The sequence below is a fragment of the Mustela erminea genome, chromosome 10 (assembly GCF_009829155.1).
Source record: "Mustela erminea isolate mMusErm1 chromosome 10, mMusErm1.Pri, whole genome shotgun sequence".
Taxonomy (NCBI): Eukaryota; Metazoa; Chordata; class Mammalia; order Carnivora; family Mustelidae; genus Mustela; species Mustela erminea.
In genome coordinates, this window is record NC_045623.1 from 25826412 (window position 1) to 25844725 (window position 18314).

General features: G+C 34.6%; 1 protein-coding gene across 2 annotated transcripts in view; it reads right to left on the reverse strand.

The window, feature by feature from the left end:
- Positions 1 to 2886: 2886 nt before the first annotated feature.
- SNX7 (sorting nexin 7) overlaps positions 2887 to 18314 on the reverse strand; it is a 98451-nt gene continuing 83023 nt past the window's right edge. For both annotated transcript variants that reach the window (XM_032301585.1, XM_032301586.1), the window contains exon 9: positions 2887 to 3196. In XM_032301585.1, coding sequence (XP_032157476.1) covers positions 3110 to 3196 — 87 coding nt within the window. In that variant the 3' untranslated portion in view covers positions 2887 to 3109. The remainder of the gene's footprint in view (positions 3197 to 18314) is intronic.

The following is an 18314-nucleotide window of genomic DNA, read 5'->3' on the forward strand; positions in this document are numbered from 1 at the left end:
CAAAAAACACATGAAAAGATGAAAAAGGAAATACAAATCAAAGGTACAGTAAGATATCACTGCACCCAATAGGGTGGCTACAATACAACAAAAACAAGCAAACAAATAAAACCAGAAACCAATAAGCATTCATGAGGATATGGAGACATCAGAACCCTCATCCACTGCTGGATGAAATGTAAAATGGTGTAGCCAGTTTGGAAAACAATCTGGGAACTCCTTATATGGTTAAGTATAGTTGTGATATGACCCAGAAATCTTACGCCTATGTAAAGAAGAAGAGAAATGAAAATATATGTTCTCACAAAAAATGTATACACCAATTTTATAGCATCATTATTCATAATAGTCAAAATTGAAAATAATCTAAATGTCTATCAATGAAAGAATAAACAAATATAATGGATAAACAAAATGTGGTATATCCATACAATGGAATATCTTTGGCCGTTTTAAAAAAAGAATAAAATACTGACAAATGCTACAATATTTGCTGAAGACATCAGCAAATATCATTAAAGATCACATATTATAGGATTCCACTTTTTTTTTTTTTAAGATTTATTAATTTATTTATTTGACAGAGAGAGAGAGAGAGATCACAAGTGGGCAGAAAGGCAGGAAGAGAGGCAGGGGAAGCAGGCTCCCCACTGAGCAGAAGGCCTGATGTGGGCCTGGATCCCAGGATCCTGAGATCATGATCTGAGCCAAAGGCAGAGGCTCAACCCACTGAGCCACCCAGGCGCCCCTAGGATTCTACTCTTATGAAATAATGAGACTAGGCAAATTTCTAGAGACAGAAAATAGATTAGTGTTTCCTTAGGCCTGGAGATACAGAAGGGGGTGGTGGTTAGAGTGATAGCCAAAATGTATAGGGTTTATTTATTATCTAGATGATAATCTAGAAGCAAAAATAAATAACTATAAACAAGAAATGTCTGCATAAATTACTACATATTCACACCATGGTATATTGTAGACCAATTTAAGAAATGTGTTAGAGCTATTCTTGACTTTGAACATTTCCACAAGGCATTGTTGAGTGACGAAATGAAAGGCAAAATAGTATGTATAATAGGGCTTCATTTTTATAGAGCAAATTTTAAAACCGTGGGAGTGTGTGTGTGTGTATGTATGTATATGTAAGTCTGTATCAAATACTGTAAGAAGATATAAGGAAAGATACATAGTACTTAACAAAAGTTAACTGTGTGGGTATGCATAGTATGTGTGTGGGATGGCAATCATATGGACAGAAAGGAGGAGGGGGGAGACAAGACATGTAAAATTAAAGAGGAAAAAGAAAGGTACTGTACCTAAATATAAAGCATTATTTTTAAAAAAATATAAAGTATTTTTATGTGATTCCCACTTAAATAATTAATGGTCTTAATGGTTACCATTTATCTGGCAGGTATTCTTTCTTTCCCGTTTTATTGAGATATAATTGACATTTAACATTTCTAAGTTTAAGTTGTATAATAATGATTTGATACATGTATTTACTACAGAATGATTATCACAGGAAGATAAGTTAACACTCATCTAATTCCCTCACCCTCTACTTCTGGGTAGGTGTTCTATGTTTACTGTATCATTTTAACAACCTGTGAGTTAAGAGATTACTATCTCCATTGTCTCCAGATAGGGAAAACACAGCTTGGAGTAGTAAAATAGGTTGCATAACAATATGGTTAGGGCCATCCTAATAAAAAGGAAGGATTCTCACCCCAAATTTGTGTTAGATGCCAAGTGTAGTGATGCCAAAAACACCCTTCGAGGGTATGAAAAGGTTTATTACTACATAATGAGGCTTTCTGGGGAGAGTTGGGCTGGCCTCTCAGGCTGTTCTGAAAACAGATTGAGAGAACTGAAGAAGAATGGCTTGGGCTTTTTATGGTGGGTCAGGGGGTGGGTTCCTGCAGGCAGAGAGGGGGCAGATGGTTTGAACCTCATGTCAATGCCAAAGGAGGGAGCATTTGGGCTTTCTTACAGCTTGACCAGATGTGGTAGGAGAGGAAGAGAGAAAGTGTGCTTAAAAGCTACCAGCAGCCTAACATCAAAAAATGGAGTCAGATTATCACAAATGGTTTAAAAATTATACATGCCAATATTTATGAAAAACATTTAGCTTTACATCTGCATTTGTGTATCTATTTGTTTTGATTAAAACAAATGTCTAGGTTGTTTTTGTGACACTTATTTAAGGCTAATACCCAAATGATACTTAATGTCCTGCATGTAATATAACGTGCATAGCCAAATACCTCAAAGTGTAAAGTCTTGAGAAAGATCTATTTTTCAACATATTAGCAAATATTAAATAACCAACATATGTAGTTTCTAAATATAGCCATAAGTTAAATATGAAATCACTTTGTATGGCCACTATTACTTGATTACTAGGTTGCGTAGGATTATTAATAACTCAAAGATTAATGTCAATGTATCTGGGTGATTTTTTTCAATTGCGAAAAACAATTACTTTACTCTTACCAAACCAACTTGTGAACAGTTATCATTAATGTTTAATAATAGTAAATTACTTTTTATATATTTACTTCAAGATCCAAATGTCAAAGTGAATAGTATTTTAGAGAAAATTGTGATGAAATAAAGGTAAATTCATAGTATGCTTGGTAACATGCTGAATCCTTATCAGAATCTGCTTTAGAGGCTGGAGCTACTGGTACAAAAAGAACACACCACAGCCAGTCATTTCATATTAAACTTTTTATTAAAAGTTTATGAGTCTTCATAATATATTTAAAATGAAATGTTCCACAAACAAACATTTGGGCAAAAAAATTCTGTATGTATTTATTGGCACACAAATTTAAAATAAAAACTAAGCTAAATATATAGATAGATAGATACAGATGTCTATCTATTTATCGATCTATCTGTATATATCTATCTATTTATCGATCTATCTGTATATATATATATCTCCAAATTCATATCAATTATCTGGAATACCTGAGTTTCAAGCTGTTGGTTTTCCAGATAGTGTGAAACATTTTTCATCCACTTCATAAAGGACAAAACCCATCCAGAAAGAGTAACTTTGGTTAATAGATGCTGTCTCCCAAAGATCACACGGAAGTCCTCAGTGGGCTTCAGGTTTATCTTCAGAGGTTTCTTCCATGTGGAGGTCAGTCTGTGATGCAAGGAAGGATTCCCATGTGGCAAGGCACTGAATAATGGAAATACACCATGAGGAGATCAACAGTAGTTAACTTTCAGCGGTGAAAGGATTAATAAATCCTTATGTATTTGTTCCTAGAGCAGTCTTCCCTGCTCCTCTCTCCCACCAACAAGAATCCTTGTTGTTTTCAATCTCCCACCAGAATCCTTGTTGTTTTCTACATATTTTAATTTATAATGAGGGATACTATTGATAATAAGAGGAAAACAAAAGGTTAAAAAAATGAGTATGAATTAGTTTGCTAAAATAATCCCATATTACCCCACTGTCAGGAAAGGAAACTGCTAAATTATGGATGAAAAGATGAACCATTTGGATCTGAGGAGGCAGGGGTTAAGCGTCTAGACAGGGAAGTGGGGATATAAGCATGCATCTATCAGATTTGAATCCTACTACAAGTTTGAGTTTGGGCAAGCTGATGAATCTTTATTATAGTTTCTCCAGCTATAAAATTACTACATTAATGAAAATACTGAACCACTAGGGCAAATGTAAAAAATCAAAGTTCCGTAATCTTTATAAATCCCTATGCAGAATGCTTAGCGCAAAGTAAAAATTAGCAGTTACTGTATTATGATGGTCTCTTGGGACTAGATGGTGAAACTTGGTCATTCATGTGCCACAGGAGATGAAAAAGGATCAGACGAGACTGAAGGTGGTGGGGACACGCCAACAGGAATGTGGCCACCTTTGTGATACTGCCTAGTGCTGACCTGCCTAGGCCGAGTCTCAGTTATCTGTATGAAGTTTATCCACAGCATAATTTTAATAGTTTGCACATATTTAGGGTTCTTCTAAAACCTACTCTAACATATATTCAGTATGAGCTAATATTGATTAGGAAAGAAATCATGGGGTTTTTTTGCAAATGTGGATAGATTGCTATATACAAATACATATATATCTTTTTTATATATAATACACTGAAGTTGGACTGATTAACACTGGCTTACTTCTCTAAACTACTTTCATATCACTTCTTTATCCTCTAATCCTTTTATAGGTTTAATATGTCCATATCCAACAAGTACTAAGTGACAACCAGCAATTTGCCAAACACAGTACAAACTCAAAATTTTAAACCTCCCAGGGGCACCTGGGTGGCTCAGTCGGTTAAGCCACTGCCTTTGGCTCAGGTCATGATCTCGGGGTCCTGGGATCGAGTCCTGCATTGGGCTCTCTGCTCAGCAGGAAGCCTGCTTCCCTCTTTCTCTCTCTGCCTAACTCTCTGCCTACTTGTGATCTCTCTCTGTCAAATAAATAAATAAAATCTTTAAAAAAGATTTTTTTAAACTTTCCAAATTATAAATGTGCTGTGTTCCAGAGAGTATGGACTTATGTGTGTGTGTGTGCATGTATGTGTATGCACACACATACACATATATGTACACCTATATGCATATATGTGTGTATATACAACAGTTTTTCAAACTGAAGATTTAGAATATGGGAAACATTTTGCCAAACAAGGTTTTTATAAAGGGTATATGCAGTGATTTGATTCTGAGATAGTTTGAAGAGGAAATGAATAATAAGGCTAGAAAATTATATATTTGCATGAGAACAGTAGAAAATACTGTGGAAGACTTAATTGCCAAATTTAAAAAAAAACTGACTAAATTACTGGGTAAAATGTTGAGTATTTATTTTGTGATATATGTATTTTGGAAGTCAGGCTTGGGATAATATAGGTCTCATAAGAATAATTAAGTCTATCAAGACTTTAAGGGATATTTTTGATTTAAAAATTTTAGCGTACTGGAAGCCAAGTATAAGCCATGAAGCATAATATCAGCTACTGTGATGAATCAGTTCTGGGATTTACCTTTATTCTTTAGTAAGTTACTAAGTCTCTGATTTTCTACTTTGTGTGTACAATAATAATATCTACCTCATTGGGATGAGAAATAACAAACTAAAATAGGGGAAAGGAAAGAGAGGTCAGGGAATAGAGAGAAAGCCAGGCAGCTATGACAGGGGCCACCTGGCAGGCAGAGGGGCCTCCTCTGGCATGGTACTGGAGAAGGAGGAGATATCTTTACATCTCAATGCTTATACCCATGAGAAGGCATTAAAGATAAATACCTCACATTCTATCTCTCTTTCAACTTTTAGATCTATGTCTTTTATAAACACCCAAACTATACATAATTTGAGACGTGGGGGTTGACATAAAATATCTATTCACTCAACAAATATTTTTGAGTTCTTACTAATATCAGGCACTACGGTAGGTTCTGGGGCACAATCCTTGATCTCATAAAAATTGTGATTTAGCAAGGGGACATAAGTAAGCAACTATAATCAACTTCAAGGTCTATGAAGTTGCAGGGTATGATGAAAATAAATATCAGTGGGATCTAAATCAGACTAGAATGAGTTAATGCATGTTTCCTAGTAGGAGTACGCCCGTAAACCTCTGTTCATGTCTGTAGAAGGGCAATGTAAGGAGTCCACTGGTTAAGTGGTTGGGCTTAGGACTTCTGTTGCTAGCCAAAATGGTGTAGTTAGGCCTAGATTTACTCTTCTGCTAAAAAAATATAGATGATAGATAGATAGATAAAGAAAAAATATATGTTCAAAACTACAATGAGATATCACCTCACACCAGTCAGAATGGCTAAAATCAACAAGTCAGGAAATGACAGATGCTGGCGAGCATGCGGAGAAAGGGGAACCCTCCTACACTGTTGGTGGGAATGCAAGCTGGTGCAGCCACTCTGGAAAACAGCATGGAGGTTCCTCAAAATGTTGAAAATAGAACTGCCCTATGACCCAGCAATTGCACTATTGGGTTTTACCCTAAAGATACAAACGTAGTGATCCAAAGGGGCACATGCACCCAAATGTTTATAGCAGCAATGTCCACAATAGCCAAACTATGGAAAGAACCTAGATGTCCATCAACAGATGAATGGATCAAGAAGATGTGGTATATATACACAATGGAATACTATGCAGCCATCAAAAGAAATGAAATCTTGCCATTTGCGACAACATGGATGGAACTAGAGCATATCATGCTTAGCGAAATAAGTCAAGCAGAGAAAGACAACTATCATGTGATCTCCCTGATATGAGGAAGTGGTGATGCAACATGGGGGCTTAAGTGGGTAGGAGAAGAATAAATGAAACAAGATGGGATTGGGAGGGAGACAAACCATAAGTGACTCTTAATCTCACAAAACAAACTGAGGGTTGCTGGGGGGAGGGGGTTTGGGAGAAGGGGGGTGGGGTTATGGACATTGGGGAGGGTATGTGCTTTGGTAAGTGCTGTGAAGTGTGTAAACCTGGTGATTCACAGACCTGTAACCCTGGGGATAAAAATATATGTTTATAAAAAATAAAAAATTTAAAAAAAGTATATGAAATGACAGTTTTTAAGACCCTGAACATCAGGCAACAAAGGACAGCGGTCCCTGAGAGACATGATAAAAACAATCTGAGCTCTATGATTACCCTACGGTTATGGGCAGAACTGAGTCCCCAAAACTCATTTGTTGAAGCCCATTCCAAGATACTTCAAAATTCATCTGTCGAAAACAGGATCATAGGGGAAGAGAGAAAAAATAAAACAAGATGAAACAAGAGAGGGAGGAAAAGCACAAGAGACCTTTAATCACAGGAAACAAACTGCAGGTTGCTGGAGAGGAGGGGAGTGGGGGGATGGGGTAACCGGGTGATGGGCATTAAGGAGGCATGGGAAGTAATGAACACTGGGTGTTACATAAGACTGATGAATCACTGACCTCTACCTCTGAAACCAGTAATACACTCTATGTTAAAAACTGAAGTTAAATTAAAAAAAATAAAATTAATACAATAAAAATTCATTTGTTGAAGTACTTAAGGAATGTGGAAGTATTTGGACATAAGGCCTTTGAAGAGGTGATTCAGTTGAAATAAGGCTGTGAAGATGGGCCCTAATCCAAATTGAGTAGTATTCTTATAAGAGGAAACTGGTTATACGACAGCAGAGAGAAAAGACAATGTGGGGACACTGGGAGAAGACTGCCATCTGCAAAGTCAAGACGAAAAGCCTCCAAAGAAACCAAGTGTGCCAACATCTTGATCTTGCACATTTAAACTCCAGAACTGCAAGAAAATAATTTTTTGTTGTTTAAGCCACTTAGTATTTTAAGCCACGTAGTATTGGTATTTTGTTATGGCAGTCTTAGCACACCAATACACCTATTTATTGCCTTAAGAGCATTTCCAGGCCATGGTGGAAGAAGCTGAACTTAGATGTAACCAGGCAGTTGAAGAGATGGAGTTGAAGAGATGGAGCTAAGAGTCTATGGAAAGGTAATGCAGGAGAGTTCGGAGAGCAGAGTACCAGAGAAGGAGAGCAGAGAGAGCACTCTGGAGATCTCTGGTGGGTCTCCCTTGGGTATTCAGTGGAGTCCTGATAAGTACAAACTACCTGAGGCCTGGAAAAAAAGCCACCAGTGAGGAGTAGAGTGAACAGTGTCCATGTTCTCCCAAGGCCTGGAATAGTACAGGATCTCACTAAAAGAGACTGGAAAATCCCATAATTCATGAGATATCGGGTAGAATATAAAGAAGGGCCTTGCCTCAATATTGGGAAAATAATTTGCCCTATACTAAAAGATGCTCAAGTACCACCTAACAAATCTTAAAAGTAGGACCCTAAAGGATCAAATTCTGTCTAAGCAACTTAAAATTAAGTGCTATAGGAATAGAAAAATATTCAACATGCAACAAAATTCATATCTGGCATCTAACTAAAATTACTAATATAAAAAGAAGGAAGGAAACATAACCCATTATGAGGTGAAAAATCAATTGAAATTTATATACAATGGAATATTACTCAGCCATAAAAAGAGTGAAATCCTGCCATTTGCAACAATGTGGATATAGCTGGACTGTATAATGTTAAGTGAAATAAGTCAATCAGAGAAAGACAAATACCATGTGATTTCACTCATATGTTGAATTTAAGGAACAAAACAAAGGAACATTGAGGGGAGGGGGAAGAGACACAAACTAGAAAAGAGACTCTCCACTACAGAGAACAAATTGAAGGTTCCTAGAGTGGGAAGGTGGAGAGGGGATAGGCTAGATGGGTGATGGGGTTTCAGGAGGGCCCTTGTCATGAGTACTGGGTGTTGTCTGTAAGTCATGAATTACTAAATTCTACACCAGAAACCAATATTACATTGCATGTCAACTAACTGAAATTTAAATAAAAATTTGGAAAAAAAAGAAAAAAGAAACTGACCCAGAATTGAAAAAGATGTTAGATTTAGCAGACAAGGACATTAAATGAGTTATTATAAAAGTGTCCTAGCTGTTCAAAGAGTTAAGTAGAGGTATGGAATAAATGAAGAATAGACACAAACTAGCCTTCCAGAGATGAAAATTACTATGTGTGAGATGAGAAAATATAATGAATGGAATTAATAATGCGTAAGACCAATGCAGAAGACAAAAGTTAGTGTAGGTGAAGGCACAGAAATGGAAAGCATCTGAAAGCAGACCCACAAAGAAAAAAGATCAATGAGAAGAAAGGAAAAGAGCATCAGTGAGCCAGAGGACAGCTTGCAGTAGGATTATATATATGTAATTAGCATTGCTGAGAAGGTGAGGTGCACAAACACTTTTGAAAATATAAATGGCCATTTTTTCCAAATTTGATAAGTACACATCCACAAATTCAAGAAACACAATAAAGTCTAAACATGAGAAACATGAGGAAGAATGCATCAAGCCAATTTCTAACCAAATTGCTCAAAACCAGTGATAAAGACAATCTTTAAAGACAGAGAAAAATGATGTTACATACAAAAGAAGGAAAAATAGGGATAAGTATTTCTCATCCAAGATAATGTAAGTAAGAAGACAGCAGAGTAATATTTTGAAGGTACTGAAAGAAAAAATATTAAAAAAGATATAGGACTGTATGCCTAGCAAAGGTATCCTTCAAAAACAAAGATGGAATAAAGATATTTTCTGACATATAAAAGCTAAGAATTTTACACCAACAGACCATACTACAAGAAATGTTTAAAAAAAAATTTTTATCAGGCAAAAAGAAAATGAGACCGGATAGAAATATGAATCCATTCAAAGGAATGAAGACTACAGAATGACAATTATAGGGAATAAGAAAAATATATTTCTTAAATTTATTTAAAATATAATTGACTACTTGATTATTAATAATAATAGTAACAAGACCTTGTGAGGCTTATAATACATGTACAAATAAAATAAATGACAAAAAGAGCATAAAGGTCAGGAGAAAGAAAATGAGAAATATGATTATAGGTTCTTAAATGACAGGTGAAGTGGTATAATATGACTTGAATATACTTGATGATAAGATTAAGCTATAAACAATAAACCTGAACATAAGCATCAAAAATAAAAAGCATATCTAAAACACCAACAAATGAGCTAAAATGAAATCATACAAAACTGTCTACTATCCAAAAGGAGGCATAGAGAAGAATATGGGAACAAAGAGATGGAGCAAATAAAAAACAAAGAGCATAATAATGGACTCAGATCTAGCCATATCAATAATCAATTTCAGTGTCAATAAGCTAAAATATTCTAGTAAGACACAGATTGTCCTACTAAATAAAAAACAAGACCCACCAATATTCCACTTAGAAGAAAAATATACAAATACATTTAAATTAAAAGGGCAAAAATATATATATATATATACACTATGAAACACATGTCAAAAGAAAGCTAGAGTGGCTATATCAGATAAAATAGGTTTTAGAACAAAGACTATTATCAGAGATAAAGGTTATTTCACAAATGACAAACATCAATTTATCTAGGCATAATTTAAAATATTTATATCTATATAATGGCAGAGTTTTAAAATACATGAAACAAAAACTGATAGAATTGTAAGAAGAAAGACAAATCCACAATTATAATTGATTTTGAGACACCTCTCTCACAAGAACTGATAGAACATGTGGACTGAAAATCAGAAGTGATACGGAAAACTGGAACACTATTATCAATCAAGCTGACCTAACTGACACCTATAGAAAGGAAAATGCGTATTTATTCTTGTGCACATACGACATTTACCAAAACAGACCATATTCTAGGCTACAAAAGAAGTCTCAGTAAATTTAAAGAGTCAAGTCACATGAAGTTTGTTCCCTGGACATAATGGAATTAAATTAGAAATCAGCAATAGAGAGGGAACATCTGAAACATATCCAAATATCTGAAATCTAAACAGGAAACTTACATATATAATAATCCTCTGTCAAAGAAGAATTCAGAAGGAAATATAGACAGAAAGTATTTTGAACTGAATGAAAATAAAAACACAGCATATAAAAAATTCTGCATGTCACTAAAGCTGTACATAGAAATTTATAGCACGAAATATCTATTAGAAAAGAAAGGTTCACCATGAGCACTAGGTGATGCAGGGAAGTGTTGAATCACTATATTGTACACCAGAAACTAGTATTACACTGTATGTTAACCAACTGGAATTAAAATAGAAGCTAAAAAAATAAATAAATAAAAGAAGAAAGGTCTTAAATAAATGATTTATTTCCACACTAAAAACTAATCAATAAACAAATGAACAAGTAAAACAAATTAAACCCAAACTAGGGAGAAAGAAGAATGAAAGAAAAAGAGAGAAAGAAAGAGAGAAGATCAGAGTGGGACTTAATGAAAAAGTAAAAATAAAGAAATATCAATGAAACGAAATGTTGGCTCTTAGAGAAGATTAATAAAAGTGATAGTAATTAACTGGACCTAAAAGAAGAGAGAGGACACAAATTTCCAGCTGTTAGGAATGAGAAAGGTGACATCACTCCAGATTCTACTTTAGAAAATAAAAGAATATTATGAAACACTTTATACATATACACTAACAACGTAAATGGAATGGACCAATTCCCTGAAAGACACAAACTACACAAACTCACACCAGAAAAATAGATAACCCAATGAATCTGAATTTGTTGTGAAATATCTTCCCACAAAGAAAACTCTAGGCCCAATGGCCATCATTAGTGAATTTTATCAAACATTTAAGGAAGGAATCATTAATTCTACACAAACTCTACCAGAAAATTGAATACATAAAATGCTTTCCAATTTATTAAAACCAAAGATACTGTAAGAGAAGAAAATTACAATATCTCTCATAAACATAGAAAAATTCTAAACAAAACTTTGGCAAATACAGCAATCTATAGAAAAGAAGATTTATAGAAAATAGATTACTTTCTATAGAAAATCTATAGAAAGAATTATACATCAGACTGTATGGTGACTAACATAATGAAAGAAAGAAAGAAAGGAAGGAAGAAAGAAAAAGAGAGAGAGAGAAAGGAAGAAAGAAAGAAAAGGAAGAATTATACATCAGGACCAAAAGGAGTTTATCCCAGGATTATAGGACTGGATTAACATTCAAATATTGATCAATATAATTAACTATTAAATGTAATATCATCTCAATGGACACAGAAAAGGCACTTGTCAAATTATAATGTCCATTTCTGATTTTAAAATTCTGTCAGCAAATTAGGAATTGAGAAGAATGTCCACAACCTGAGGAAGAAGACCTGCAAAAACCTTAAAGTTAACATCACAGGCACACATGGGTTAATATTAGTTGTCATTAGTATTTCATTTCTTTTCAATCCCAAGGGAAAAAAGAAAGTAAAACTCAGCTTTACATATACTCAAAAATCTCCTTCACCAAATTCTATATCTAAACAAAGCAGGAAACAGAAAAATACCAAAATACAAATCACTTTAAGTCTCTAGCTACAATATATGTAAAACATGGGGACCGGTGGCACAATAGAGGGCAGACCACATGCTGCCTCTGGGAAAATCCCTGTTTCCCTTGTGAATGTCATTTCTACTAGAGCCCTCTGGCCTCCTCTGCAAATCCATACACAATTCTACTATCTGGTAACCCTGCGGGGCAGCCCAAAGCAATTACTGCTTTCAGGAGATACCACATCTTTCTGATAACTCCTGCCAAACTATCATTTGAATAAACTTCTTAAGTCCTCAAGGTAAAATTCAAAATGTAATTCTGAGCAGTCTGCTCTATTTAGAATTCCTGTCAAATAAGTGATCCAAATTACACCAAAGACGGCATTAATTCTCCCGTGAAGAAACTTTTTTTGTCCTATTCTGCTTCAACTATCCCAGTTTAATAAATGTCTGAGGAAGATATTCAGTAGATAGCCGCACTGATTAGTGTTGTGAATTAACATTTTCATTTCTCAACTAAGTCCTATTTGGGACAGGGAAACTTAGTAAAAAAGACAAGTTAGCTACGGAACTCTTTCTTTACCATCTACCATACCACAGGAAGAAAAACAATTTATGTATTTTGAAATATGAGTTCTAGAATGTTACCACATGTAGAAATAACATGACACAGCAATATGTATCAATGTGAGTCCTTGCTCAGGCATTGCAATGGCTTCCTTATTGCACATTACTTTCATATTACCACCTTACAATGATTGCTACATATCTTATTTCACAGATGAGAAAGCTGAGGCACAAAAGGTTAAGTACATCTGTGATATTACAAATCTGGTAAGTAGTACAGCCAATACTTATTCATCAACAAATGGAAAGTAACTAATCTCCTGAATGACCACCAGGATACATTCAACACGTCACTGGGCCATTAAGATGAGAGATCTTTCTTTTACCTAGTGGAAAAAGGGCAATTCTGGAAGGAGAGATGATTAAGAAAATGCATGAATGCAGGGGGCATTAAGCCAAAAAAATTTTAGGGAAGTGTGTATATGCAGGTGGATTGTGTAGAAATTGATTCCCTCCATACCTCTTGGAAATTCTTTATGTATTTCTAGGAGTACACAAACGCTTTATATTCCTAGAAATACAGGGTAATATTCATTCTCTCTAATCATCTGCATTTACTGAGCACTTAATGTATCCCTACCATGTATTAGATGATTAGAGAGAATGAATGTATTGAACTACATATACAAATACACTGGTTGTCACAAAAACTGCAGTTTTCAACCTGAATATTAATTAATTGACAGTTACCAGACCTCTTTTGGAATTTTGATTTTTTTTTCCCCTAAGTAAATATGTCAACTGTCCCCTCTGCCAATATTTAATATTACCCTGTTAATATGTCCATTTGTACATTTATCCAATTTGTACATTTATCCAATTAATGTATGTTCATCTATTTTAAAATAATATAAGATAATCCCTAAAACTCTTTAAAAAATCTCTTTTCTCTTTCTTGTTTTAAGTGTGAAAAACCAAGCAAAGTCTCAAGAAATGGATTGTTTGTATCATGTAGTTAAGCACTTTAGTTCAGTATCTACTGTGTCCAGGACTGTGATCATTGGAGATTAAGAGTCATCAAAATGACAGCAACATAGTATTCCTATACACACACACACATACACACACATACCCTGATATGAGGAATTTGAGAATCACAGTAGGGAGTTTGGGGGATAGAGAAGGAAAAAATGAAACAAGATGGGATCGGGAGGGAGACAAACCATAAGAGACCCTTAATTTCACAAAATAAACCGAGGGTTGCTGTGAGGAGGGGGGTGGGGAGAGGCTGGTTGGGTTATAGACATTGGGGGGGATATGTGATATGGAGAGTGGTGTGAAGTGAGTAAGCCTGATGATGATTCACAGACCTGTACCTCTTGGGCAAATAATACATTATATGTTAATAAAAATAATTTTAAAAAATACTGAAGTTCTACTGCAAACAAAACAAAACAAAACAAAACAAAAGCAACATAATCTCAAAACCTAGCGTGAGACTTGCTTATAATTGTAAATTGTGTTTTCTTAAAAAGATATTTCTGCTATTTGGCTTCTTATTGCTTTCTAGCAAGGAATTGATTTTTTCCACTTTTAAATCATTACAATTAGTGAAGCAAGCTAATATCTATCAAAATTGGAGTAACAATCAAAAATACCCAGCATCACTGTCGGCCTGACCTTTTAGCAGGACCCAGCAGCTCATTCTAGTTTAAGATTCTCATGTTATCATCAGAGAATCAACAATAGGAATTCCACTGTGAGTTGAGTAGTGTGACCTAATCTTCCACATCATTTTATTTGATACAATAATACTTTGACAAAATCAAGGAATTGCTTCTTACAGTTAAGAAAACTGTACCTATGGATTTCAGTACTTTTCTTCCCACTGCCTCTTGTGCCTCGCTGCAGAAAAAGCAAGCCAATAAATATGCTGTACAGGCTACTGGGCAGGATGGTGGGTGACCAAAAAGTAAAGGTATCACAAATCCTCATTAACTGAGCATGTCTTCCCGAGGTGGTCCCAGTTTGTAGCCACAGGCCCCAAAACTGTAGCTTCTCTTTGAAGGGCAGGACTGGAAAATGAAGCTGTACAGTAAGGAAGGTGAGCCAGAGCTGGGGGAACAGACCCAATAGGTAAACAGAAGCCTTTTTGTTCCTATACACATGCTTAAAAACTTCTCAAACACATGGACAGAAATAAGGAAATAGGAAATAAGTTTTAATTTCCAACACTGGGGTGAAAGTAAATCTGTATGCTACTTCAGCAAAGGTGTTGATGAGAATCTGCCATTATAAAAGAGAAATGTGGGGCCTGGGTAGCTCATTGGGTTAAAGCCTCTGCCTTCGGCTCAGGTCATGATCCCAGGGTCCCGGCATCGAGCCCCATGTTGGGCTCTCTGCTCAGCGAGGAGCCTGCTTCCCCCCTCTCTCTGCCTGCCTCTCTGCCTACTTGTGATCTCTGCCTGTCAGGTAAATTAATAAAATCTTGAAGAAAAAAAAAAAAAGAAAGAAAGAGAAAAGAGAAATGTCTCTTCAGTTCTTATAAATGTGTAATCATCCTACAAGTAGATGTGACCAAGTTTTCCAGAGAATGAATGATGACAAGAATGGTGTTTCTATAGATACAAGGTAGCTTCCAATGAAAGCTGGCATGTTTAAGAATCCATATTTTCTCAGGCTCATGATGTATGAAGGGGTTCTGTCCTGCCGTGTGACTTCAAACAAGTAACTTCACTGCTCTGGGCCTGTTTACCCCTTCATAAAATAAGGGGCTTGGACTGCATAAGTCCATTAATTTTAAGCTCAGAACTGAAAGAGAATGTTTCCAGGGGCTAACCGGAAGAAGTTGGGAAATGATAGCGCACATAATTTATAAAACTGTCTTGCTCTCCTTGGCTTGACACAGTGTGGAAATGCATCGAACATAAAATTTTACCTCTTTCCTCAGTATCTGATATTTACAAGATGATTTTCATTATGTTATATATATTATTTGTATATTAGTTTTATATATTTATATATTATTTCATAATATTCATTATGAATAATTTCCAAAGAGGTGATTCATAAACTAATGAGAAATATTTTCAATGACTACTACTGCCGCTCTATTGGTAATCTACATTTATTGAAATCTATTTTCAATAAGGCCAAGCCAAGGATATTATGTATGTTTTAATCTATCTATCTATCTATCATAATCTATCAGCTTTGAAACATTTCCTATATGACAATTTCAGGCTCAAGTAGAGTAAGTTGTGGCTTAAGGAATAAGCTGCAGGAGACTCCTAGAAGGATGTTTATGACCATAAAAGCTTTAAAATAATTTATTTTTAGTCACTTATAGGGAATACTAAGTTTTGCTTCTAGGAATTTTCTTTTATTTTTCCTATTCCATTCCATACATGCATGCACACATACATACAGATATATTTTAATACCCAAACAAATCTGTGATGGATATACTCTTATTTTTAGCATTTTATAGAGGAGGACACTGATGCTCACTAAGATAAAGTCTTTGAGCTCTCTCAGCTCAAAGTTACAAGCTGTGCCTGTCCACAGCCATGCTCTTGGCCAACATGCAATGTCAATATAAAGTTTGATGTCTCCACCAGTAATGCTACCACCTTGTTTGTGCAACAGCTAATAAAAAATTTAGTTTCACCCAAATTATCACATAAGTCAAAATAATAAAATACTACTTATATATCTCTAAAATACTACTTATATATCTCTATGATAATAAAGTAACTGTAAATCTGTGTAAAACAGTAACAATGAAACCTCTCATTATGAAATGTGATAAAAGTCAAACTTTAACCATTGAAGTTTCCACATTAAGCCAAAAGTTGTTGTGCTTCTAGTTTTTTCCCACTAATCTAAAAATATCTTTTAGGCAGTACCCTGCCTAATTGCTTGTCTTTTAATGAAGTGACAATGAAAAATATGACTGAAAGTCCTCTAAGTATTTTAATGCTATCTCAGATAACCTAGGGCACAAATAACATCACCTACATTTGAGGAAACATTGAAGCTCAAATCGGTAAACAATCTCTGTACTAGGCCAATTTCACTGCGAAATAAATTACATTATAAAAATTGTAGATCATGCCTAAAATGAGGGTAATGGGATGTGTAATATTTCAGTAATTGGTTTTTACCAGCTAAACCTAAGATTCAGAACAGTATTGAAAACTTACAGGATCTGCGTATTTTAAATTGTGAATGTAATCAATCCAGAAAGAAATTAGAAATGATGTTGCTAGAGGAAAGCAACTTCTATTATTTTGTAATAGCTTAAAGTTGCTCATTATATTTCATTTTTGGAAAAATCTAAATTCAGCCTCTAAGAATCATCTGCCAATTTATAATTTTAGAACTATCAACAACTTTGAAATAACAGAATTTGCATATTTTTTCTAAAAATTACTTTTATATATCTCTCAAGAATATAAGTAATAAGCTTGATTTATAAATCTGCAAATACTTACAGTTAATGCAAAAGGACTCATTAGCTACAAACGCCATCTTGTGGTCCAAGTTTTTATTATTTTGTCCTATTAGTCTGGCTTCTCTAACTCAAGATCTGCTAAAGAAAGAAAGAGCCTAACATAACATTAAAAAAAAAAATTATGCTGAAAAAAAATAAAAGAAAGAAGCTTGGATATAATTTATTCCCTTTCTCATTTTTACACATGGGAAAAGTGGAGCTGCAAAATGTCTGATACATCAGAAATCTTTAGCAAAAGAATTAATACAAGAGCCAAAATTTGAAATTTAAATATTTTCAATTCATACTTTCCTATTCCTTATCATCAGTTTTTGACCAATAATATGCATGATGTCCAGTTTAGTTCCAGACATTTCAAACACGAAGTTTATCTGCACTGGTTTAACTTGTTTAACTTGAAAGCACAGCAAACTAAAAAGGAGCACATTTAACTTTGAATTACTGAAAATTTATCAAGGCATAGCTATGATGTTTCAGTGCATTGTTTTATAAAGCATTTCACACATGTGTTCTAATTTTATTCTCCTAAAGATTTATGAGTTCAGTGTGTGGATAGTGGTGGGGAAGGGGCGGATTATTAACACCTCTACTGACAGATTAGAAAACTGGGTTTAGAGAAGACACAATTAAGATTTTACAGTTAGCTAGTAGCAACCATCCTGATACCCAACTTTAATTTTTTTCAATCACCTTCTTTCTTCAAGATGTTTATCATGCAGTGTGTACATGTGCATGTGTGTGTGTCTTAAATCTCCTCCTTTTCTTTAGAGGAATTACATATTATTGGTCTGTAGACTAGGGTCTATCATTTACAAAGCACAATAAGATGAAAGCCCTTGATTCAGAAACTAGATGTTTTTGGAAATTATAAATATGTAATCTTCTATTCAAATCCTTGATTAGCTTAACAAGAGAAAAACTCGTCTAATCTAAAGGATGGGAAAGAGGCACAGATGGTCTATGCTCCAGCATAAATGTCCATTTCACACCTAAACTTAACTTCATTTGTATATATAATTGAGAAATAATATCACAGAATATACGAGATTAATGAGAATATTTTTAAGATAAGTTTTTTAAGAAAGCACAAGCTTGAAATACACAAAAACCTTCAAAACTTACAGAAACCTAACAAAAGATGTCTATGGTTATAAGGTGAAAACCTGAGCTGTAGCTATGGCTTTTGAATGTACAATTCAGAACAGAAATTCTCACTTAATAAAACAACAGAATACAGCTGATTCTTGAACAGTACAGGTTTTAACTACATGA